This window comes from Nesoenas mayeri (genome assembly GCF_963082525.1).
Source record: "Nesoenas mayeri genome assembly, chromosome: 24".
NCBI lineage: Eukaryota > Metazoa > Chordata > Aves > Columbiformes > Columbidae > Nesoenas > Nesoenas mayeri.
This window is the reverse complement of record NC_137546.1, coordinates 1,942,572-1,966,800: the sequence shown is the minus strand read 5'-3', so window position 1 is coordinate 1,966,800 and position 24,229 is coordinate 1,942,572. Positions and strand designations below refer to the sequence as shown.

Below are 24,229 nucleotides of genomic sequence, written 5' to 3'. Positions count from 1 at the left end.
CCGGCGGGAGGGGGCGGGCGGGCGGGCGAGGGGCGCGGGGCGGCCGCTCTCCTGCCGCCGCTCTGCCCGCGGGGCCGCCGCGATCCCGCACAGCGCCCCCTGCCGGCGTGGCGGCACCACCGCCGGCCGCGGCAGCGAACGGGCTCGGGTCCGTTCGGCCCGGGGACACTGGGGACACATAGTGGGGACACATCGTGGGGACACCTCGTGGGGACACCTCGTGGGGACACCTCGTGGGGACACCGGGCCGGGCTCGGCATGGCTGTCGTCCCGGCTCTGCGGCATCCCAGAGAGGTGGTGGTTGCCCCATCCCTGGAGACACCCCAGGCCAGGCTGGACGGGGCTCTGAGCAACCTGAGTTGGTGCAGATGTCCCTGCTCATGGCAGGGGGGGCACTGGGGGAGCTGGGAAGGTCCTTCCAACCCAAAATATTCCATGATCCCGGCCGGTGGTGACTCAGGATGCTGGGAGCAAGCTGGTCCCGCTGCTCCGTGACTCTCTGTTTGATTTTCCCAACCCCATCACACCAGTCCCATCCTTTCCAAGAGAGTGAACAAGAGCGAAGATGCTGAGTGCTCACTCCTTGCCGTAAAAATCATCTTTCACCCTCAAACTGCTTAGGTGCAGAAGTGCTGCTTTGGGTACTTTTGATGTCGGCGGTGATTTATCTAAGGGCAACCCACAAAAGATGCTCTGCTCATATTATCATCAGTCTTTGGCCTGAGAAAAAGACAGTAACCATCCCCAAAGGGTCACAGAAACACTGTTAGTCCACTGGCAGCTCTCTGCTTCTAGGAATTAGTAAACACTTTCCAGAAACAGGCACCCAGGCATCGTACAGAGGTGGTCAGGATCCCCATTCACATAGCAACAGGAAAAGGGGGGTGTGTTACTACACATATACTCGGTTAGTAAAGCTTAATATTCTAATTCAACAGTCTTTACAACAAGCAAGATACATTCTTTCCAACGTATTTATCTGAGAGATGGGGAGGGCAGAGAACTGACCTCACTCCCCCATTTAAACTCCTGGGTTTCAGGTACCTCAAGAATTCTTTGTGTTTCACGAGAAGGGAGCCGGGTCCTGTTTAAGCGATGAGCTCATGGATTCTCTGTAGATCATCAAATTTTCCACAGTGCAGTCGGCTTCTCCGCAGCTTATGCTAATAAGGGAGCAGAGACGCAGTTGTGGCTCAGAAGAAATTGCTTATAAAAGCTGCTGCGATGGAAGCCTGTTGGGCACAGAGCCCATTGAGGTGCTTGGCACGGAACAAGCTTTAGACCCATCACCTCCTGAATTTCACCGAACAGCAGCGCTTGTTCAGTGCTGCCAGGTGAGACAGGTATGTTTTGGAGCACAGAGTCCAGAGAATGCCATGTTTTGCAGGTTATGTATTGTGGTAGAGTTCACCTTTCTTTCTAGAAATGCCAGGAAAATGACAGCAAGAAGATGAAGGTTTCAGAACAGAGCGCTCAGGTCTCCAGGAATCTTTTGTTCATTAAAAATACTTCTTGAGGAAAATCCCAAGCTAATGACAACTCCAACGCCAGGGATTTGCTCATCTCCAGACATTAATATTACTCATCACTGCTAAACTTGAATGCCTGTATGATCACCAAACAATATAAGATAAATAGCAAAGTAAAGGTATAGCCTTAGTCTTCATCACATAACTAGTGATTTGGTACTGGTTTTGGCGCTTTTTTAAACTTTTCTGTGATTCTATATACTGTTTTAAGTCATTTCAAAGCACTTTTCCAAGAATATTTTCCAGGAGTGGTGGCCACTGATGGTTGGTCATTGTTCGCTCTTTCAGTTCTGGAATTCTGATAGAGTAAGGCAAGAAGTACTGGAGGTTTCTGTAAAACTGCGTTCAGCTTTCTGTCCTTGTGTGCACAGACACGGGCTGTGGCTCTGCAGGCACCTGGGAGAACCTTTGGTATGGAAAGTACAGCATGAATCCATCAGTCCCACCACACACACGAATCTCTGAGCAAGAACAGGGCAGGCTTCCTTTGGCAGGACTGTAAGGCAGCTCTAGTACAAGCTGTTTTCTGAGCTTTAGGTTGTTTTTGCAGCATGAAACTCTGACAAAATATTAACATCCAGCCCTTTGGTCTCTTCAGTTTGTACTTATTGACCTCCTGAATTCCTCAGAGACCCCTCAGAGCAAGCTCTGTTCTTGCTCTATTAGCTTCGCTTTTACTTTTGACAAGTGAAAATATAACGATTTGTATAATTGTCAGATGACTACCTTGGAACAGAGATGATCTGACTGGGTCTGTGACTCACAAAAAGCTTTCCATGTCCCCATCAAGAACGGGAGAGAGGAGATAACCCACTTTCATGTTGCAGTCAAACCACCAGCTAATCCAATTAAAGAGCGGCCATAGGAATGCAGAACACACCATCTTTACAAACCACGGGTCCGTCAGGGCTAATATCTTGCTTCTTGCAGAGTTCAGGCCTTAACACTTCAGTGGAAAATAAATATAAGGCACAAAATCTCTTACTATTAGTGCTGCGCCCTCCCTGATGGAGCAAATGGTCATGCTGATCCCTGCAGGGAGCAGACAGCGTCCTGAGGCATAAAAGCCGCTCGCCATTTATCTTCATTTATATAGCAGTGCACTCCATTACCACACAGAGGATAACCAAGCCCTTTTAAAAATCCTTTGAATTATAGTCATGGTGGTCGCTTGTCTCGGTGAATCCAAAAAGCTCATCACACTCTGGGTGCTTAGCAAATAAGTATTTGTTTTAAAAGATACGACAAAAAGCAAACCAACGTGGCGCTCAGCAAAGCTGTGAGCTGGGACCCACTCGGAGATTTCACGGGTTTTTTTTATCCACCCGCAAGAATTTATTTGTAAAAGAACAAAACCATCTTTCACTTGGAGGAAGAGAAGCAGAAGGATACAGCTACAACCACATGGTTTGGATGGGCTTAAAATGACGACGCTGCGGCTGGTCCCCAAGCTGGTGAACCTCAGCGGGACGCAATCCAGGTTGGTTTACGCTACTCGTGGATCTGGTATAAAAGACCTGCAAGGGTTTATTCCTTATATTCTTCCTCTCTGTGCAGCAGACCTTGGGCACGGTCAGGTCATGGCAAAACTCAGTCCTGATAGCTTAAAAGAAAAGACAAATCAACGCTAGAGGGAGGCAGAAGACCTTCAGCTCAGCAATCCGCTCACCAGCCTCCCAAAGAAACCTGGGGGATAACAGAAAGTATTTCCAATGACATTTCCAAAAACCTCCCTAGCTGAGGAAGGTGTTATTGTCGTACAGGTCTGTAGGAATGAGGCGCTGTGTGCTTTGCATGGAAGGGGAAAAGAGAATAGAGGACAACATTCGTGTTCATGCTTCTGGTTACCTGGGGAAGAGCAAAGAGCTGGTGTGACACGGCACAGCACTGGCTGCAGGATGATTTCCAACCAGGTAACAGAGGAGATAAAACTTTCACCAGAACTAGACAAGCTGGTCAATGATCTTAGTTGGCTAAACTCACTTTGCCACTTTCCAGTTTCGTACCCTGCTTTGATCCTTCAGATTCTTGCAGCTGCACCGTCCATCCCAGCAGTACCACGAGCTCGTTCCATCGGTGTCCCTGGGAGAAGTCTGGTGCTCCAGCTCGGATCCTCCGCTCCAAGAGCAGAATGTGCAGCAGGAGCTCTGCAAGGTGTTAGTTCTGCGAGGAAAAGAGGAATTTGGGCTGGCACCCAAGTATAAAACTGCAGTTGACTATTCCAGCAGGATACGTTCTCTTCCCTTCTGGAGCTGTGAATTCTATGCTAGAATTCTATTCTATTCTAGGCAGCAGCCGCCAGCTTCATCTCTGATAGACGGTTCAAACTCCATCTGCAGCTGCAGACCTGGTCATTATACCCCACTTTTGGAGTGCTAAAATTTGTCTGTGGGCCCCATGACCGAGTCAGATGATGATGTCCCATGTGGAAACCACATCAAGGTCACTGGAATAATTTATTGCATCCAATCTGCACTTTGTCAAGCACTTTAAAATGCTCTGAGATTAAACACACTGCACAGCTACTGGGAAGAATTAGCTAATGCTGGCTAATACCTTCAATAGCATCTCCAGAGAGCAAGGAATAAAATCAACCTTAACTTGAAACTCTGTTATATTCTCCTTTATTTCTTAAATGCTAGGAGAGTTACACAACAATGATAAACGGTGAAAGTTAAGTAACAATAATCATGAAAATTAATTCTGTTACAAAGAAAAAAGTAAAAGAAGCTTTATGGAACAATTCGTCCTCTTGTTTTTGAGAGGAAGCAGAGTGTGCCCAGAGCTGACAAGGGGGGTTTTAGTCCTAGTCTCAGTTTCAACCCCTTTTAAGGTCACTGCCACGCACCCTTTCCTTGTCCCACAACAAGGGTTTGCAGTCCACACGTTACCCTAAAAGAGACTTTCATTTCTCTGCCCTCACTGAGAAGTAATTGGTATAAAAATATTAAGGGTCATTATTATTATTTTAACTAACTGAACATAAAATGCGCATCTCAGGAAACCAAGGAGGCTCTAACGAGGCAAAGTGACAGTAAAGAAGTCTATCGAGATGCAGAATTCCATTAGTACAGTGAGAACACATCTTTGAATAACTGTAGCAAAACACATTTACCAAAGTGCTACACACATTAAAAAATCGTTTCTCCATGAGAGGCCAGTTACTGTCCCATATTAGGGAGAGAAAAGCCGAGATGAGAGAAAGAGAGAGAAAACCAGCCTGTCTAGAATTGCACTGAGTGGGAACAGAAAGCAGCGGCCCTGCCCCTTGCCTAGTGGTTAATTAAAGTTGATTCTTCTCATTTTCATGTGCAAAATCAGCTACGTGGACTTCATGCCAGTGCCAAAGACTGACAGAACACAAAGTGCATGTGTAAAGGACCTAAAGGGCTTCTCACCGGTATTTAGGGGCAAAGTGCCTTCGATAATTCCTCTGTATTAAGAAATAAGCAAACAAACCCCTTCGGTTTAGCATTCGGTTTTCTTTCTCTCTGTTTTTCCACAGACGGAAGCACAACGGGTTATCCAGCAGACTTGCCTGGATCTCTTCCAGCCAGAATTTTGCTGTACCAACTCACAGCCTGGATGTGCTGGCTGCTGCTGCAAACCACTGTGCTGAGCATCAGTCCAGCCACACAACATCTGCCCGTCCATCACCTTGATCAGCCTGGGGTGATACCGGCATGTCTGACCATCACCCGAATTCAAACTGGTAATCAAAGCAAGGATGAGGAACTCGTAAAGCTCTTCCTAGTGCTCGTTTCAGAGAACATATTATTCTTTTTTTCCCCTTAAGCTATTTTGCAGCCTGGAAGTCCAATAAAATATTTAAATGCCTCCGGAGTTTATGAGTAACCCCACTTTGAGCCTGTGTCTGTATGAGCTGTGCTGAGCAATTTGAACTGGCAAGTGAAGATCTCCAACCTTTGACTCACAGACATGAAAGGGAGGGAGAGAGACGTTAACGACGACTCGAGACTCTGCACCCCGATGGAATAACCAGCGCAGCCTCCTGCACCTGCAGGAATGCGCTTGGATTTCAACCCCATCTGACCAAAGGCAGCCCCAGAGCGGCCGGCTGGGCAAACAGGGCGCTGGCCCAACCTTGGCCTCTCCTCACCACCATTCGTGGCTCTGGTCTGAGCTCTTTTGTAGGGGTGAATCCAAAGCAAAGGTAAAGGCACTTAAATCACAACACCCATCCAGAGCAGTGGAAGGGCTAAGGAAACTAAAAGATAAGCTGTAGCTTAGGAAGGCTCACCTCCACCTCTACTGTTATATTCTCTTATTCATATTTTTAACATTTGAAGGCATTAAAACTAAGGGTCTCCACTATATTTATTCTTTAACATAGTCCTTAGTAACAGAGAGAAGTATTAACACCTATAAAAACTGGCACAGTTATTTTCCACTCCTATAAAAAGTCCGCATTGAAGTACGGATGTTCAAGACACATTGGGCAGCAGGTCACACTCCCAATTGTTTAGCCGGTAAACCGAGCGGCTTTCCTTGGACCACAGCTGCTTCCTTACCTGCAAAGACCCCAGAATTCTCCATCCCCAGGAAGAAACCCACGCAAGCAGAGCGCCAGCTCAAGACTGGAACCACACCATCACCCTTACGTAGTTCCACACAAACTCATCTTCAGGTTTCCACCACCCGCAACCCTGAGACCCTGTCCCAGCCCCATTCTGTCACCAACCTGTGTGCAGTCCCTCCCTCCGCCACTCTCGCTGGCCCACCGAGGAGCCGGCTGGCAATCCTCAGCCACCTTCCCCTTACACAAGAACACAAGTCGCTACCATCATACAACAGCAGGAGAGGCTTTCTCTTCCATGCCCCAAGGAGCAGAAGTGTCCCTGGTTTGGGAGCATTGCCACGGAATGTCCCAAGTAGTCCGAGGAGCTGTGCAGAACTCTCAGTGTGCTGTGGCTTTCCTGATGCTTTAACCTGCTTGGATTCCAACACTGAATTACTGACTCCCAGTTTTTGACACACTGTACATATGGAGAACTGCCCATCAGCCCACGGCACCACTATTTGGGGTGCCTGCTCCCCACGACAATGCCAAAATCCACAATAGACTCATCTCCTTCCTCAACTCCCCTTCTGAGACCCTGGCCAATGGAAATTCCTGACAGGCTATTAAATGGAGCGTGTTGTTCCTCCTGTTCTGCTCATGAGAAGCGATTCCTTTTAACGATCTGTCTCCCTGTGCTGTAATCATACCTTTGTTTTGATGTGTGGCCTGGATCCACCCAGGGACTGCAGGAAAACCACATTCCAGATTCCACACAGGAGTTTAGCCCTCTCCATAATATTCCTGGCTCTGATCTAACTGAGACTGGCATGACATCAACTTCAGCTGAAAGCCTCTGCTCATGCCCAATTTGATCTGGTCTGCACTGAAAAACAAATCAACAAACAGGCTCAGAGTGAGAAATACAGGGTCAGGCTTCCAGAGCTCTCCAGAGCTGGTCCCAACCCTGCCCTTGGTCATTTCTGTGCCCGCCTTGCCCCTGTAAAATGAGAATTTTGACATTTCCCCACTCACAACACGAGGTATTTACATTGTCAGTTGTGAAGGGACGTACTCTTTGTACCTCACCTGGAATATGTAAAGTGCTATGTGACAATACTGCTCCTCCTGATTCATGCCAGCCCACGAGAGATCACAATCAGGCTTTGCTATTATTTTTCTGATGAATACACTACATGGAAAAATGCCTGATATAATGATGGCTCAAGATTAGTGATGCAGGTTGGTTTATTTAAAGCAGTAACATCAAAGCAAAAGGTCTGCTGATTCAGCTCATAAAAATCATTGATGCATAAAACCAACAACAATAATATCAAGACAGAAAAGGGGAATGGAGGACTAGGAGAACAGAAGAAGAAAAGGCAACCCAAACCCATCGTAAGTGCACACAAGACAGACGGTCTGACTCTTTCAAGAAGCATTTGCAAATACCCTTGAGCTTAGTGGAGAGAGAGTCTACATGAAAAACACATCTATGGTAACTAGAAGGACGTGATATTAAGAAAAGGCATCTCTCTTCCGTTTATCTATCTTTGATTGAAGCTTCTGGTCCAGCCAGCAGCTTGGGAATGTCTTCATTTACAATATTCCTTCCTGAAATCTGAAAGCAAATTGAAATGGAGGTCAGTACCCGAAGAGACATTTCAAACCATCCACAGCAGCACACTGTAATATGGACTTGGCTACGGAGTGACAAGTGACCATTTGCAGTCAGCCACGCTTCGATATTCTCTTCATGAAGCCCAGAGTGGGATATAATGTGTATAAATTATGCCACAGATCATCTCTGCAGAATGTAGGCAAAACATAATGAGGACTCCACCAAGAACAACAGGTCTGAGGCAACTCATGGACTCTCCAGACCATTCCCTTCGTGATATCATTTCAGTCACATTTATTATATTCTAAACTCATATGAAAGGAGCCATGGAACCTAACAACTTCTTAGCAGCGCTGCTTGAGAGAAGTGTAACTCTACAAACTGAGGCATAACACTCAGGATTCATACTGGATAAGCAAAAGGAGATTCAGCCCTAGGGAGGGAGAGTTATTTGCTTTTCTTGGATGAAGTAAATGACTGCCCATTACTCATAAATTAAATCAACTCCAAACACTCTCTTCTGCACAGTATTTTCTTCTCAAACACCATGCCAGGACCTTTTTGAGATCCATCTCTCTGAGGTTCCAGCACAGAATGAGCTATTCCAGCCCTGCCAGGCACTCATTCTTTTTCCAATAAAGAAAAATTCTACTTGTGCCACGCCAAAAGTTTCTAAAAGCCTAATCACTACTTGCATCTCATGGCTCCATGATGAAAGGATAGGAAGGGAACTGGCCTCTCATTCCTGCCGTCATTTGTCATGATGTTCAGCATTCCTCGGTCGGCTGTGGCTTGGGCAGCTCACTGCTAAGCCGTGTCCTTCCCTCCTCGCTCCTTCAACCCACCACAAGGTTCCTACAGCCGCTAATTAGGGTGAGCTGGGCATTATTACCTTTGTCTAAATCGATGTTCTTCGCTGGGAAGCTTCTGGCTTGCTCAGCCTTCTCCTTCAGGATGTTGTTTTTGTAATCTGTGTAAGGGAGGAGCATAATTCAGACAGCCATTAGAACACTACAAGAAAATAAAGCTTTCCAGACAAGGCAGACGTGTGATGGGCCCTTCCTTGAAGTGCTGCAGGTCTGGCATCCCCAGCTCTCCAGGAGCAACTCATGGAGTTGCTCAGCCACTTGGCAGGAAAAGAAAAGCTGCTAAGACTTCATTTTTGCACCTGGCACTAATCAGTTGTGCACGTCAAAGAACCCCAAAACTCCAAGTGAAACTAAACACACTTGCTCTGACTTGGGAGCTGAGATTCCCAAAGCTGCCATTTAAAATCAGAAGGTTAAGTCACTTCAAATGGGCATCTAAATGCCCTTAGAAAAGGCTCCACTGTAACGAGTTCTGACCCCGTTTGGAGAATGGTTCCCAGTTGATGCATACCCAGTCTGATGTCTTCACTTTTGTATTGAGTCAGATCTGTTGTGTCGACTGTAAATTCTTTAAGATTTACATCCTTCCTGAAAAAGGAATAACAGTGAGAAACAGTATTGTCACATCCTTCAATAACTGACTCCTTCCACGCCTTTTCACAACAGCTTTTCTAATACTCCTTTAGAGAAATCAACTTACAGTGTTTAATTGTTGTATACCTGGAGAAAAGTTGAAAAAAATCTATAGAATATTTCATTTGCTATTAAGTACAGGTGATTTTTCCTGATACACAATCATTATGCAAGTGTATGTTCCTGGGAACGTTACACTAATAATTAAAGCTGCAAAAGAACTGGTGGAAAGCAGTTTGGGCTCTTACTGACAGCTGAGAGTTGGGGCCCTTAAGTTCATTTCTATGTATTCTAATTCTAGGTAACAGATCCTGTAAATGTACTTACTCTCCGTGTTTCTTCACGTTGTATTCATAACCTAAACAAGGAGAAGAAGCAGAATGAGCAGTCGGATCCAGTCCAACCAGGCTGGTTCATATTTTTGTAGTAAATGGGAGAAGGAAAGCAAGGAAAGGTGGCGATGGCTGTAGCTTCTTATGGCTGGTCACCCATAAACCTGGCACTTACCTCTATGCCGGCGCTTGCGGGTGATGAAGACAACGATGATGAGGAGGATGACGAAGAGCAGCAGAGTGGCCAGGATGTAGCCCAGCTGCTGGAAGAAATGCACCCGGCTCTCGGGGATGATCACGTTTATCACGTTGTGGCCCCTGACAACATTTGGATCTGACGGCAGAGACAAAGGAAAACAGGCTGAGAATCGTGAGCGGCACCCCAAGCGAAGCACATTCACGTGTGGACCCAAAAAGTGTGTTCAGGGAGAAAGTCTGAACTGCATGAAGGGCAAACGGCGCCTCATTTACAACAATCTGCCTAATTTACAGCAATCTGCACCTCTGTCAGTGCCTGTGCACCTCACCAGCGCGTTACACTTCCCAGGAGCACCAAGTACGGACAGCGGGTGTTGGACATTCCCTTGCTGCCGCCTGGCTCTCCGTGTGTTCTTGTTTATTGCAGAAAAGCGAAGCCCCAAGCCGTTCGCGGGTAACACAACCCTCCTCTGGGTCCCTTACAACACACACACCGCGCTGCTCCGGCTCCAGACGGCTGAAGTATGAAGCAGCCTCTCCCTGCCAAGGGTTATAATTTACGGAGTGGGAAGAATTTTCAATGCCAAAGAATGAGTTTCCTTTTAAATAAAATGAAAAAAATCAATAAAATAAATAACATAAAAACCCACAAAGAAAAGCCAAGATTCCATTCCACTTGTGGGCGCAGCAGTATTGCAGCTCCGCGGCACAGGGAAGGGTAACTCAAACCTTTTACGTGGAACATTTTTTGTAGATCTCAAGTAAATAGGTCAATGTTTTACACATAGAAAGAGGAAGCGACTTCTCTGCTTGCAATAGTCAGAGCAGCAGACAAACCCAGCAAACCCAGAAGACAGACTGTGCTGGGGAGGTTTTTCTCTTCAAAACAGAGCTGGAAGTGACCCCTTCGCCCCAATAGGGACCGTTCTCAGTGCACCAGGCAAGAATAAGGGAAAAGATGGGGGAAAATACCCCAAAAGCCACAGTACCATTGAACAGATGCGAGAGGTGAGAAACATTGACATTTTTTGAGCTGCTGATATAGTGACTGGTTCCAGTTTATATCAGGCAGTTTGTTTCCAGCATTTAAAAACACCAACCTACCAACAATAAAAGCAAATAAGATGATAGTGGATTGAAATAAACGCTTTGAAACCAGAGAGGATCGTCTGCTAATGCTAAAAGCAGTCCCAGAGAAGGGAGAGGTTTCAGCACAGGCTGTGCGCCGGCAGCCCAGCGCCGCTCTGGTTTGCACTGCGTTGCCGGATGCCATGTGCTGACAACCAACATGTGTTTTTCACCACTGCCCAGCTAAAAAATACTAAACCAAATAAACCACTTGCAAAGCTGCAAACAGGACATGTGGCAGTTGTACTTTAACAAATCCCTGGACCATGAAGGGCCCCTTCAGCAGCTGCCACAAGGGGATGGTTGAGCCAGAAGTCAGCGAACATCACTGCATTTAATCCTGGCTTTGTGCTTTCCCACAGTACTGCAGGATAGGGTAGGAGCCGAGCGAAACTTCAGTCAACATTGGAGAGGTCACTGTAACAACAAATAATGAAGATTCAGCCTCTTTGGGCCTCCTTGGCTTAATCAGGTAATACCAAAAACGCTCGTCACGCTGGTGCTTTGACAAAGCATCACTGGTTGACTCAGAATTTCAGCTGAGGTGATGAAGGTTTATTCCATAACCAAGATCTCATCTTTCAATATGTCTCAACACGGCGTGCCCACCTGCATCCAATTCACTCGCCTGATCTGGTTTAACTACTGGAAAATAAATTCTAATGGTGGGGGAAAAAAAAAACCCAACTTTGAACAGAGGTGCCTTCACAGTATTTTACCAAAGGGTCAAGGGTTTGATTCTTCTGCTGGGACAAATGTAGAGCTCTCCACCAAAAGAGCTCACAAATGCTGGGTATGTGGCCCGTTTTCTTTCTAAGGCTGGCAAAGGACTGCAAATAGTTTAGCAATAAGCCTGAAACACAACAGATGCCATTTTTTACTTGCTCCAAAGTAAACGCAGAGTAAAAATGCACTGAATTAGTTGATACTGCTGAGACTGAGAGCAGAATTGAGCTCACGCTCATATTCAAATCAGGACGAAGTTTCCTGTCTGGGCTTTGGAGCTCTGACAAACACTATAGCTGCGTGCCGAAAAATCGCATTGCTTTGCTTTTGTTATCTCCTGATGTTTCATTTTTGCTTTATGTTGTATCCTCAGAAGACTTCTATAGGGTTTTTCATGGAACAGGGCAAAATATGTCAGCCTTTCCTGCTGTTCACAAGCAGGGCACGTCCCAGCGGCTCCTCAGCAGCAGCGGGTTGGAAAAGGGCACCCGGGACCTCGCAGCTGCTTTCACATTCCCCTGCGTTCAGCACATTTTTGTGCGTGGTGCTCTGAGCCCAGCTGAGCGTTCGCTGCCTGGAGGCGACAAAGCTCTTCTAGGGCTGTTCTTGCTGGAAACGGCTTTTCTAGGAAGGCGAGTTCCTCCAGCACCTAATGCCAAACTAAGACAGCCCCGGCAAGTTAAATTACTTGTGGGTTCTGCCTAACTTAGGGGCAGCAACAACCAGGAAAGAGAGGAATAAACTCTTTGGGTGGGCAGCTCTGAAAACAAGATCTAGTTTCCATCTAATTTCCAACGTGATCTGGACAGGGCTGAGCTGCAGCACAGAAAGGCCGATATTTGGACATCCCGGCCTCCGTGGCAGCTCAGCCCCAACAGCCACCTCGCTTTAGTCCCGCCTGGGTTGTCTGGACACCAACCTTAGTCCCGGGGGAGAGTTTTAGGTTTCTGTGACTTGAAACAGCCAATTGCTAGAGAAGAATAGACCTATTTAAAAATGTACGAAGCACGTCGAAATCCTGTATTAAGCAGCCAATAAATATTAAACCCCAATAAATATTTGAAAATGTTAATAAGGAGCTATACTCAAAAGACTTTAAAAAAATATTAAACTTGGGATTTTGATTTTCCTTTTTCTGCCTGAACTAAGCATGATGGTTTTGAGTTTGGCTGGGCTGTCGGATGATAGCTCACTGCAGTGGAAAATGTCAAAATTGGTTTAAGGAGAAAAAAATATATATATATAAAGGGCGGAGGAAAATTCCTGGTGCTCAATTCTGCACAGTCTGGCACCTTGCACAGCCTAAACCCCCGTGCAAAGGGGAGAGAAACACGAGCTATGCTGGTGAGAACAGTGGCGTGTTGTACCAGCAAAGGCAGAGCCGAAGCGACCCCTGCCCCACACCTCCTGTTCCATAAAAGTGACGGGGAAAGGGAGCCTGTTACAAAGCAGCTGGTTTGCCTGAGGGCATGTCAGGCGGTACAGAGCAGAACAGGCTGCAGAACTGGAGCAAAGCAAACAGGAGCTGGACGTGCTGGAGCAGGGAATTAAGCCTGGTGGGTGGGACACTCCGCTTTGGGTGCAGCTCAGCGTTAAACCTTCACGGACTAAACCTCAGCGTTGCTCTAGTGGCACCGTCACCTCAGCAGGACACGGGTTTGCCTTGACCGTGCTCCCTCCCGCTGGCACTAAGTGATCCCCAAACACCACTGTGGAGGGACACAAAAGGACATTTTGGCATTTGGAGCAAAGACCTCCTGAGGTGATGATGGAGGATAACGTCCTATTCTTGTCCCGTGGCTTAGGGAGCAATTTAGAGCTCAGAGGTGCAACTGTAGATACTTACCACTTCCTCAATTGAGAGAATCACCTCCAGAGGCCACTTACCGATGGCTGGGGCAATGTTGTGAGTTGTGAGGTTCACCACCTTCTTCTCTCTCACTGGCTCCTTCACAAAGACTTGGTAGATCCTGCGCTCGTGCAGGCCACAGTAGTGATGGTGCAGGTGGCAGGAGTAAGTGCCTTCATCCGCGCTTTCCAGCTGTGAAATGCGCAGGGAAAAGTCACCCAGGGCAAAGGCCGTGTCGGTGATGTTCATCTTCTGACGGATGAAGAGAGGTCCGTAAGAACGGCGCTCGCCGGAGGCGTACAGGTCGATGAGACGGTCAGCGCGGTCGTGAGGAACCCCCGGGGGCTGCCTGTCCCAGTGGACCACTTGTTGTTCCTCTTCGCTGTGCCGTTCAGTCCAGATGTGGTTGCGGTTCACGCAGGGGAGCATCACGGTGCTGCCTTCCGAGGCGACAATCACCGGCTTTTCCCCATCCCAGTACTGCTTTGCATCCTCAGCTGCGGAGAAGATGAGACAAGTTGTGGAACCTTGGTAAGCGCAGCTTTATGCATTTTTCCTGTGCTTAGGGACACCTACGATTGCTCTCAGACCCTGCAATCCTATAACACTTTCCTTCCAAAGATCCTGAAGTGCCACAGGGGCCGCGTGCCTTGTTCACACTTACTTCAGCAATTAGTAAAGAAATGCACCTTTATCTTCTACATCTGTATGTTAAGCAAGACTTTCTTTTCCTTACAACTGAGAGTTAACCTCCTGCTTCAGAAAGCAGGAAGTATATTCTCTCTACAGGCTAAGAATGGAGCAAGAATAACAGATTTCATCTCCAATATGCCGTATCCCAATTCTCCAAGCAGGAAATGCTTTTCTACCCACAAATGCCCTAATTACTGGAGGAGCTCAAGAAGCACTGGGTTTTATTTTGCTCTTGAAAAGGAATAGCAGAAGAACCAACACACAGAGGAGCAGATTGGGGCTCACAGGCCTGCCCGGGTGTTTTTATTGCATGGAAGCTGCGAGAAGAGCAGCAGAAGAAATGCCCTTCTCTACTAACAGCCCTTCAACAGCTTCCCAGCACAATCAGCTTCACTTGTGCATTATACAAATGTCAATTTAAATGATGTAGTAGCGATGTGCCTGTGGCCTGGGTGGCATGAGCTGCAGCTGCCAAGAGCCCTTAGAAACTTGGTTTTAGAGCTGGAGTGAAGGTGTGGTAACTTGGGGAGGGTTTTAACTACAGGGTTCTCAGGGAAAGCTCCCAAACCAGCGCACAGGGCAGATCTGTGTGGCTCATCAGGCTGGCAATGGATTGTTACTAGGGACGTTCTGCTGCCGGAGCAGTAACAGGACAATTAGCTAATTAGGCTGCCTAGAGCAGCTCCATGCACTGACACATGCCAAGAAAGGAGAGAGGTTCATAAATTGTGTGAAGTTTCTGAAAGTCGGGGAATCCGATGACAAACAGCACAGTGAGGACCACGTTCTCTGTGGCCAGCTGTGAACCAGCACACCATTCCCACTGGGAATTCAGAGTCCTGGTGGCCACTGGACTCCGGTTGGCCGAGCAGGACCCTGCGGAGGGGAACACCGAGCTGTCCAGCACACCCACCTTTCTTGGTGATCTCCAGCTGCACTTTCACAGTTTCATATAAGTGGCAGTAGTGGTGGTGAAGATTACAGGAATACGTGCCTTCGTCACTCTCCACAACATCTAGTACAACAGGGAAGAGACGTTAAACATTTTATACTGAGACAATGATGACTTTTGTCACTTATGCTGCTTCCCAAATGCTTGTGTGGTTGCAAAAGGGTCTTTATATAACTCAGTTCTAACCCATCCTTATCACCAGGGCTAAACAGAGAAGAACCATCTCACCTAATTTAATAATTTGTTCTTCTGTAGAATGTATTTGTATTAACAGATAGAAAGAGAAAGCTGATTTCAGTTTAGCTAAGAGCAGGCATAGGAAGAATGACAATCTTGGGTTTAGAGTTCAGGAACTGAAATACAGTCAAAGGTCCACAAGAAGCCCAAGTGACTTTCAAACAATGAGCTACCAATTCTCTTTTAAAACAGGACTGCTTCACTATCACCAGTGCTTCAGAGAATCTCATTAACTTCATTAGACTTACATTTTTATAGAAAACGTTCACTAAAATAGCTATTTTCGCTGAAAAACACAGTCATGAACCCTCCGCTCTGCAGAGGGCACAGGGAGCAAAGATGCCGTTCAGTACCTTTGATCACCAAGGAGAAGTTGCCGTCTGTAAACGCATTCTGGGGCATGAATATCCTCCCTTGGTTGTAGGAGCTGTACACACGCTGGTCCCCGGCCGAGTACATGTCGCACAACCTCTCCATCTTGTTATCTCCATAGTAGGTGCTGTAGACGTCCCAGTGCACCACGCGCTGCCGGTCGTTCAGCCGGTCCTGGGTCCACACCATGCGGTAGCTCTTGCAGGGCAGGATGGCGTGCGAGCCCAGCGTGGCGCTGATGTTCAACACCGACACCACAACGCTCTCCGGGTTTGAGGCATCAGCTGGGACTGGGAGCCAGCAGCAAAGAACAGCAGGGAAAGAGAGTTACAGATTAATGGCATGTGAAGACGACTCTAAGGAAGGACTCAGCTGTCCTAGAATCTCCACACACCTTCCACCCAAAATAAAAGTACCTTTCAGGATCAACATAGAGCTCTCTCGTGGAGAAATACAACAGAAAGCCACTTAAAAACACTGATTTCGTTCGGTGAAAGCAACAGCCATGATGTCTGTTATCAGGATCATAGATCTGACCCATCCTACATACTCTTCCTAATCCTTACCCCTGGTTTAATCGAAGTTTAGAGACGCATGGGTCATGTCTATGGAAGTTAGCAATGAAACCCTCACTTAATGTCATGGAATCGAGGTCCATCTTTTCTTCTCATGATCACAAAACCGGGTAGATTACAAAAGACATCACTCACCTGAATACGAATAAACAGAACCTGTCAAAGCAGAAAAAAAATAATGTTACTGACCATAAAAGGAAGAAAAAACTTCAAATACACTAACAGTCAGCAGCCACCTCCTCCATTATTATTGCATCTATTCCTCCCTTCTCTGTTACTATACTTATTTAACATGTGCATTGTGGTTAAGCCCATTCCTGGTCTGCGCCGTTACTGTGGCGCAACCACAACTCTCTCCAGCTCCCGTGACTCAGAGCTGCAAAGAAGAACTTTGCAAGAAGTGAACTAATTCCTTTGTTCCCGCTTTCCTCTGGTCCGGCCGCTCCTGCTTGTGGCGCAGGAGGGTCTGGGAGGCCTCCTGACATCACGATTCGGATTCTGGACACAATGACATCATTCATCTCTCTAACCACTCAAGCCCAACTGTGTTCCAGCAACACCATGAGATGTTTTGTCCTGCTAATGTCACAGGCACAATGTCCTACAGACAAAGGGTGTATTTTGTTTTAGCCCTGAAATTAATGCATTTCAAAAGAGAATAAATTAAGTCCAGTCTGGGGCTGTTTTAACCATACTCACTGTGCATGGGCTGAGAATAAACTCTCTTTCCTTTTCCTATCACAAAACACTGGGCAGTGACACCCAAGAACAGACGCTCCAAATGTAAGTTATTCTTTCTACATTCATAATCTCAGCATCACAAATTAAAAAACATCATGCACAAAGGCTGTACTGCTCTGGATATAAAAGACAACATAGACATTATATTGCCATCATTTGATGGTCTCTCCCAATAGGCTGCAAAGTGCCTGATGGTATAATATGATAAGCTGCCAGGCTCTGTCTCTGGAAGCCAAGACTTAGATTTACCTTAGGACAGCAAAGGAATGAGACAAAGCTCTTCTACAGCACCAAATCAGCCAGTCTCCCAACAGACAACCAGCTCTCAGCACAGCAGCATCCACCTGTACCAGTGGGACAACGCGACGCCGTGTGTCTGGGTCGGTGTTTGCACCGTGGCAAGAGAAAACCACAATATCACAAGGCGAATGGGGACTTGTGTGCTCAGGAGCCGTGTCTGTGAGCCCTGTGTTATGGCTCGTGAACAGCAAATTGATTTGGTGCTATAGAAACATCCTCTCCTGGCTCAGCAAGAGGAATGCATTGACTTTTCTCCTTTCCTTTTGCAAGTTAATGTAAAAAACATTGAGCCCAAACGCAGCATCATAAATCTAACGACTGACAAGAACTCCGGGACCTGGAGCTTCAAAATACCATAATACTTGTCAACACAGAACTCACTGTAGCTTTCATTTTAAAATTTCAAATTCCATGTGATGGATAATGACTTTGACCTCTCTCTGTGTGATGTACCCACAAAAACACAACAAAAAGCCATCTGTGTGCTGTCCCCCGAGATGCTGTGTGCAGACTCAGCTTCTCAGCAGGATCCCAGGGGTATTCTGCTGCTCCCACAATATAGGAAGAGGAAAGCAGCCTGCAAAAGTGTTTCCTAATCCCTTGGAAAAGGCAGAGCCAGCTCTTCATTCTTGAATCCCATCCACTTTTCAAGTAAAGAATTCAGCCACAAAAAGTGCAGGCAAACTAGAAGTAAAAGCCTCGGGCTCTGAAAGACACCTCGCCATCTCTGAGCTCTCCAGGCAACAAGCAGCACTGAAGTCCAGGTTGTAGTGTTGGGCAGGAAAGACAAACTAAGAAGTCACTGGAGAAATAGGTGCCATAACCCACCAGGTGTGTGGGCTGAATCATCGGTTTGTGAGGCTGATGCTCCGCTTGCCTGAGTAAGCTCGGCTTTGTTCCTTTGCACACCTTCTCCAGCATCTCCTGGTCTGTCTCAGCCTCTTTTGCTTTCAAAAAAAGGAAGGAACATCACCTTCACATTAGGGAGATGATTGAGTCCTAGAGAAAGGACACATTCTTCACAAAACCTCTGTGTGTCCTTATTTCTCCCATCAATCCCATTGTCTGTGCAGTGGATTTAATGGTCTCTGCAGAGCCATTACACAGTTATTGCAAAAACCAGCAGCCTGTGCTACCAAGCTGTTTCCAAACGCTTGTGGAGAACGGCAGCGGCTCCATCCTGACTCTTCAGGGAGCTGATCCAGCATCCGAGGCCATAATGGCTGACGATGCAGTAACACCAAGGTGACGGCTGCACAAACGAGCTCGGCTTTCTTCTGGTAGCCTTTTTCTTTTAAACCCACCGACCAGTAACTGAGAATAACACCTGGGCCCATCTCAAAGATGCAAAGAGAGCCAGTCAGCAATGCAGATCCACCTGGATACCTCCTGGTCCCCACCCGCTCCTGCTGCCCTGGGACCGCAAGACCAAGCTTTGCCATAAAACAACCTTTCCCTTACAAACGCAACTGATGGTCAAGCCAGACTTTGAACTGGGCTTTTCCCTAAGTCTCTATGTTTGTTTATTTTTAAAGGCTTCTTGGGACAACTTTCTCAACAGCGGAGTGTTTTCCTTTCAAAAAGGACGTTAGGACTAGAGAGCCCTTCACCACCGCCTAGTCCTGACAATTCCAACGCCTCACTGCAGGTAGGAACACGCCTGTAAAGCAGCAAAAAGCAAGAATGTGCTGCCTCGACAGAAAGGAAAAAGCCTTCTGTCTGTACAAGAAACCAATCGCCATCTTGGCCGCCGCACAGTCCCAGCTTTGCCCTCGCTTTCTCACAGACAGTTCGGATATTAGCTCAGCTTTATAAACCCTTCTCTGCTTTCAGTGCTTTCGTTTTGGCTGTAGGCCCACAGAATAGTTTGCAGAGCCGTTCCAAACACAGTGCTGTTCCTCCCTGCAGACATTAACACTTGAGGGTGTGGTTCCTGCCCAGAAGGGAATCATCTCAGCAAACACGGAAGGGAACAGATTTCCTCCCTTCTCCCCGTCCCGTCTTCACTCATTATGTCGGAACTTGATTGGTGTGGGGACAGAAGGACTCAAACATCAGGGCTGCCCGGCACGCAGATGGTTATCTCTCCAAAATACACCTGAAAAACGCCTGTCAGAGATCATCCATCTCTACATGAGTTGACTCTGAGCTGCTACCCCTTGCTCTGCAGCATCCCGACAGCATCCCGAGAGCATCCCAACCTGCTGGGCCTGCCCCGGTGCTCCCCGAGCTCCAACGTGCTAAACCACCCTGGGGAGCAGCTGAACCGGTTGGTGCTTCCGAAATACAAGCCGAGGCCTCTCCTCCTTCGCCAGGCGTCACCCACCCACCCACACAGCGTTTCCGAGCCACTTTAATCCTTCTGTTCCTGATCCCGATTCCTAAAACATGCCTTGAGGCATCACAAAACTGGGGGTGATGTGGTGACATGGAAACTAGAGTAATTAGTGACCAAACCGAGAGCTCTTCAGCTTATTCCATCTATGTAGTGAGGAATTTTGGGAGGCTCAGGTGCCTGCCCACAGCTTTTCATTAACAGGGCTGTGAAGATCCCCAAAAAGCTTGCGCTCCTGATTTCCTACTGTCAGCATCCTGAACAAAGTCTCTCCATCCTGTTCCTAAACTGTAATGGGTCCTTTGCTTACAGGTGCCCTCCTTAGGGCCCAAAGTGTTGACAGTGTGGATTTGCTGGGGTCTTGCAATTAATCCTTAAACCTTCTCCTGCCATCCAAGGCTTCCTGGGGTTTCTCTGTTGGGCTCAGGCTCTCAGGACCCCAAATCTGCTTTCAGCTCTTAGAGAAAACTCTGATTGAGGAAAAGGTACAAGCCATTCTGTTATTGTAAGATCATCAGACTTGTTCTCATCCCTTTCTTGCACCTTACCCAATGTGAATTCCTATGTCTCTGTCTTTATGCTGACAGGAAAATAAACCCACCACTTTAATTTCTTCCCCCATCCTGAATGCTCACACACACCCAACAACTGTTTCTGCCTCTTCAAAAGTATAAACTAACCTTGGATCACATAAATCTAACTATGCAAGCTTTACCGTACTCACATTCAAACTTATTGGTTTTGCATTTGCTGATCGAGGTAACTGATAGGAAAAGAGAGATTGCACAAGCATGCTGAATGGAATACCGCTTCCACAACCTCAAATATTTCTCCATTCTCTCCCCTGGCCTTTCCAAAAAGAAATCCACGATTCCCTCCCCTAACAGGCAAAAACACAACTAACTTAGGAGCCTGAACACAACCTTACAAAGACAGCAGTTCAACATCTTCTCGCTAACCCGGCCCCGTCCCCTGCAGCTGAAATACAAACAAGTAACATGCCGATCAGCGAGGAGCTTACTTTGCTGAAGCAAAATCTGCCACAGAAGGAGTTTTGCTAGCTGCTCCATTTCTTCAGCTGCTCCGTGTTTGCGTCTCTCTTGAAAAACAAGTTGAAGACTTTGTTTTTTTTAAACTTTTTTTTGGTTGGTAACTGGAAAACACTGTGACCTCATCAATTTACATCCCGAAAGCTGTGGACAGCAGCTCACATTCTGCACAATTACTCCACCTCCGAAGTTCCAGCTCCCCACCTCCCCGCTCTGCTCCCCCCCACGCTCGCCCTGCACCTCCCTCCTTTCCCCAACGCTTTCGCACAGTTACTACAACACCCACTTTTCCCTTTCCCCTCCCTCTGGGACCTTCTGATCTGCCCCTCACTTTGATGTAAAAGTTCTATCGGGTAAAGTGGGTCCCACATCGCTCTGTGCTCACAAAACAATCCTGCTCCCTCCCCCTGGGGATGGAACTAATTTTCCTTGTGTTTTACTTGATCCAGCTGTTCCTTCTTTTGTTTGACACTCATCCAGCTGTCTGCTTGAGACTGGATTTATTCTGTTGCCTTCGGTGGTTTTTTGATCTTTGTCTCCTCATATGGTTTCACTTCAAGCTTAAGTCTCAGAAGACAACCTAGAAAACAATATTTACTCTGTCCTGTGATTTGTAAGCAAGGGCTTAATAGCAGCAATCTCAGCAAAAGGATAATAATGACAAAGACTGGATATGCGGGAGCTTAGGGCAGTGCAGGCAAAAAGAGCCCAGAATGCAACTACAAGCCCCAGAATATTGCAATGTGGGGAGCACGGTTCCCCATTGCTGAGGCCACAACACGGAAAGCGGGGTCAGATTTATGACTTGTGCTTCCAGCCCTTCATACGAGAACTGAACTATTCCAGTAGTCGCTTGGCTGGCACCAAGAGGAGCCCCAGGAGAGCGGAGAAGCTGCTCCTCTCCTCCGTGTCCCCACACGGGAACGCCAGTGCTGATGGCAGTGCCGAGACGCAGCAGCAACGTCCAGCAACGCTGAGTGTTCAGCAGACTTTGCTGCAGGGAAAGACGGTTAAATTACATTAACCAGTTCTTACAGCCTGCGCGGATGTGTTTAACTGTGTTTACCTAACCCACTTCACTGTGTCCCACAGTGATTAGGAGTATTAACGCAGTCAGCTACTGAGAATAATCGATGGCAAACAGCAGAGAAAGAAGCAGTAAACTCTTAAGCTCCAAACGCTGCTTCACAAAATAAAATCTCCATGTACCCTTTATGTGTAAACACTCATAGAGCAATTCAGATCGCCTTGGTTTGCATCTGCAGACCAGAGACAGGCACTGATTTTCCATTTGAGCGGAATTCTTTAGATGCTGCGGGATGCTCAGAGGGGATGGACGCGTCCAAATGGCAGCACTGAGCACGTGGAACGAAACCATGTCCTCACGGCATCATTTAAACACCTGAAACCTTACCAGCCTGACCTGAAGAGGGCAACCACCTCCACAGGCACTGGGAACAGCATCTCCGCACAGAACCAGACACTTCCAAAGAAATTCCCAGAAGCTTGAGCTATTTTTATTACATAATTCGACCATGAAAAAGCCTACTGTCAACTCCAGCAGGTCTTCACGCTGTCCAAACCAGATGCAGCTAACTGCTGGTTTGTTTCTAGTGAAAAGTTCTAAAATAATCTTCAGATAAGCACCCTACAAAATTTCCCTGCGAACTCTAACTCTGTCATTTACACTAAGTGGGGGAGTTTGTGGGTAATTAGATAAACACGGTCCCTCACAGCCCAAGTTCCCACACTCAGCAGCTGAGCAATGTCAACAATGTTCCCATGGCCAGTCTAATTGTAACCCTAATGCAAAAGCACAGCCTTGTCTTTGCAAACCTCCGATATTTGCATTAATCCAATTCTATAACCACCTGCGTGCAGTGAAGGCTCCTACTGCACCACGTCCCGAAACTGCAAACCTGCTGCCACATTCTGAGGCACCCTGACAAAGCCAATACTGATGTACAGCACCGGGGGTGCTGGTCTGGGGCTGAGCCAGAAATCCAGTGGCCGAAGGAGCCTTTTCTGCTGGCTCTGTCAGGCCAGGGAGCCAGACGAGAGGCTCAGATCTGACAGCCTTTTGTTCAGCTGCCGCATCAGAGCAGAGCCTGGAAAACATCTGGCTGGGAGGCAAGAAGCTGTTCACATTGCAGAGACAGCACATCCAGCACCCTCTGCTTCCCTTGGTTTCCCACAGCTGCAGCAGAACCGGCCAGGCTGCGATTCTGGGTCGCTTTTCCACCTTTCTGCCTCCCCGCTTTGGCAGTGCAGAGGTTACTGGCTGTTTTCTTGCAGGGATGGATGCAGATTGCTGTGGTTGCTGCTGTCACGAACGGGCTATTTCCTGACTGAAAGACGCCAAGTTCAGGCTGAACCTACTGAAGTCTCCTAAAGAAAAGCACTCACAGGAAGGAAAGAACAAGAGGAGAAAAGGGACGCAGGAGGCTATTTCACAGCTCTTTGCCTTTTGCTCACTCTTTAATTCTGCACAGTCGAGGCAGCGGGAAACACGAATGGACAAGCCTTGTCTGCCAGGAAGTTTCCTCTTCCCGATCTCTTTGATTTTAGCGTTTTTGTTTCCCGTGGCTGCAGGCTGCACTGAAAGACCTCCCAATAAATGTGGATTGAAGGCCACCACTCCAGAAAAACAGAGCCAGTATCAGATTGGGAAGGTCTAATAGCAGGAGGTACTCTCCATCCTTTTACTGCAATTTTGGGAACCATAAACCCCAGGAAGCTGGAGTGGAACTGGCCACTTCCACCCCATTTTCCTAGCTATATGTAATGTATTAAAAAGGAATGCCAGGATTAATGCTCTGTTGACATAAAGACACAAATTACAGTACAAGGCCTTCTGTACATGATTTGTCAACGCTCCATGCTTATTACCAACAACTTCTTTAGATCTTCTTTAAACACAGGACCCATAGGACTCTGCCACGATCAAAGGAGAAAACATCTACTCATGAGCAGAAGCAAGGCTAATTCCTACAACTGAAAAGTAGTAGAGAATGCTCCAGCTGGGGAATAGAGTGCTAATTGACAGCTAGCAAGGATCCTGCAAAGCCAAAAACATGAACAGAGGTAGAAGTTTGCAAGGACAGAGCGGCAGAAAGGCAGAGGTACTGCAGTTCAGGGTTCGTGTACACTGACACCGTTTATCCTAGCGGGAATTGCTCAAATAACCCTCATCATGCCAGTAGCGTGACAAAACTGTAACACTCCGGGGGCTAAATACGCACCCATATTCACTCCCCCTTTCTGAGAAAGGGCTGGAGTGGCTGGGGGAGCCTCCAGAGCTGCCTGCTGGTGGAAAAGAGCAACGTAACACGGCATGACGTGAATTACCAGAGGGTGTGCATTTCCCGGGAGGCTTCATTTGGTTGCAAAGCTTTTCTCATTAAAATAAATCTTTCAGCTGCAATGAATCCCATAAGCAAGCCTGAAATAATCCAACTCGCAGCAAGAGCTGTGAACTAAAAGGACAAAACTGAAAGGCGACCACAATAACAGGGCTGCAAGCGAAGCCTGTCATTACCCCAGGGATGGAACACGCCGCGTACGTCTCACA

The 24,229-nt window shown here is 47.2% G+C and overlaps 1 protein-coding gene across 1 annotated transcript; it reads right to left on the bottom strand.

The window, feature by feature from the left end:
• Positions 1-7,643: 7,643 nt before the first annotated feature.
• Positions 7,644-21,119, bottom strand: MXRA8 (matrix remodeling associated 8; the record flags this gene model as incomplete). The annotated part of the gene is made up of 11 exons (XM_080358820.1): positions 21,099-21,119; positions 20,631-20,708; positions 16,369-16,389; positions 15,640-15,948; positions 15,011-15,112; positions 13,443-13,901; positions 9,679-9,837; positions 9,499-9,529; positions 9,050-9,126; positions 8,562-8,639; positions 7,644-7,669 (listed from the first exon to the last, which is right to left on the bottom strand). Exons 2-11 carry the CDS (start codon positions 20,677-20,679, stop codon positions 7,644-7,646), a joined length of 1,311 nt encoding a protein of 436 aa, XP_080214946.1. The 5' UTR covers positions 20,680-20,708; positions 21,099-21,119.
• Between the last annotated feature and the right edge of the window lie 3,110 nt (positions 21,120-24,229).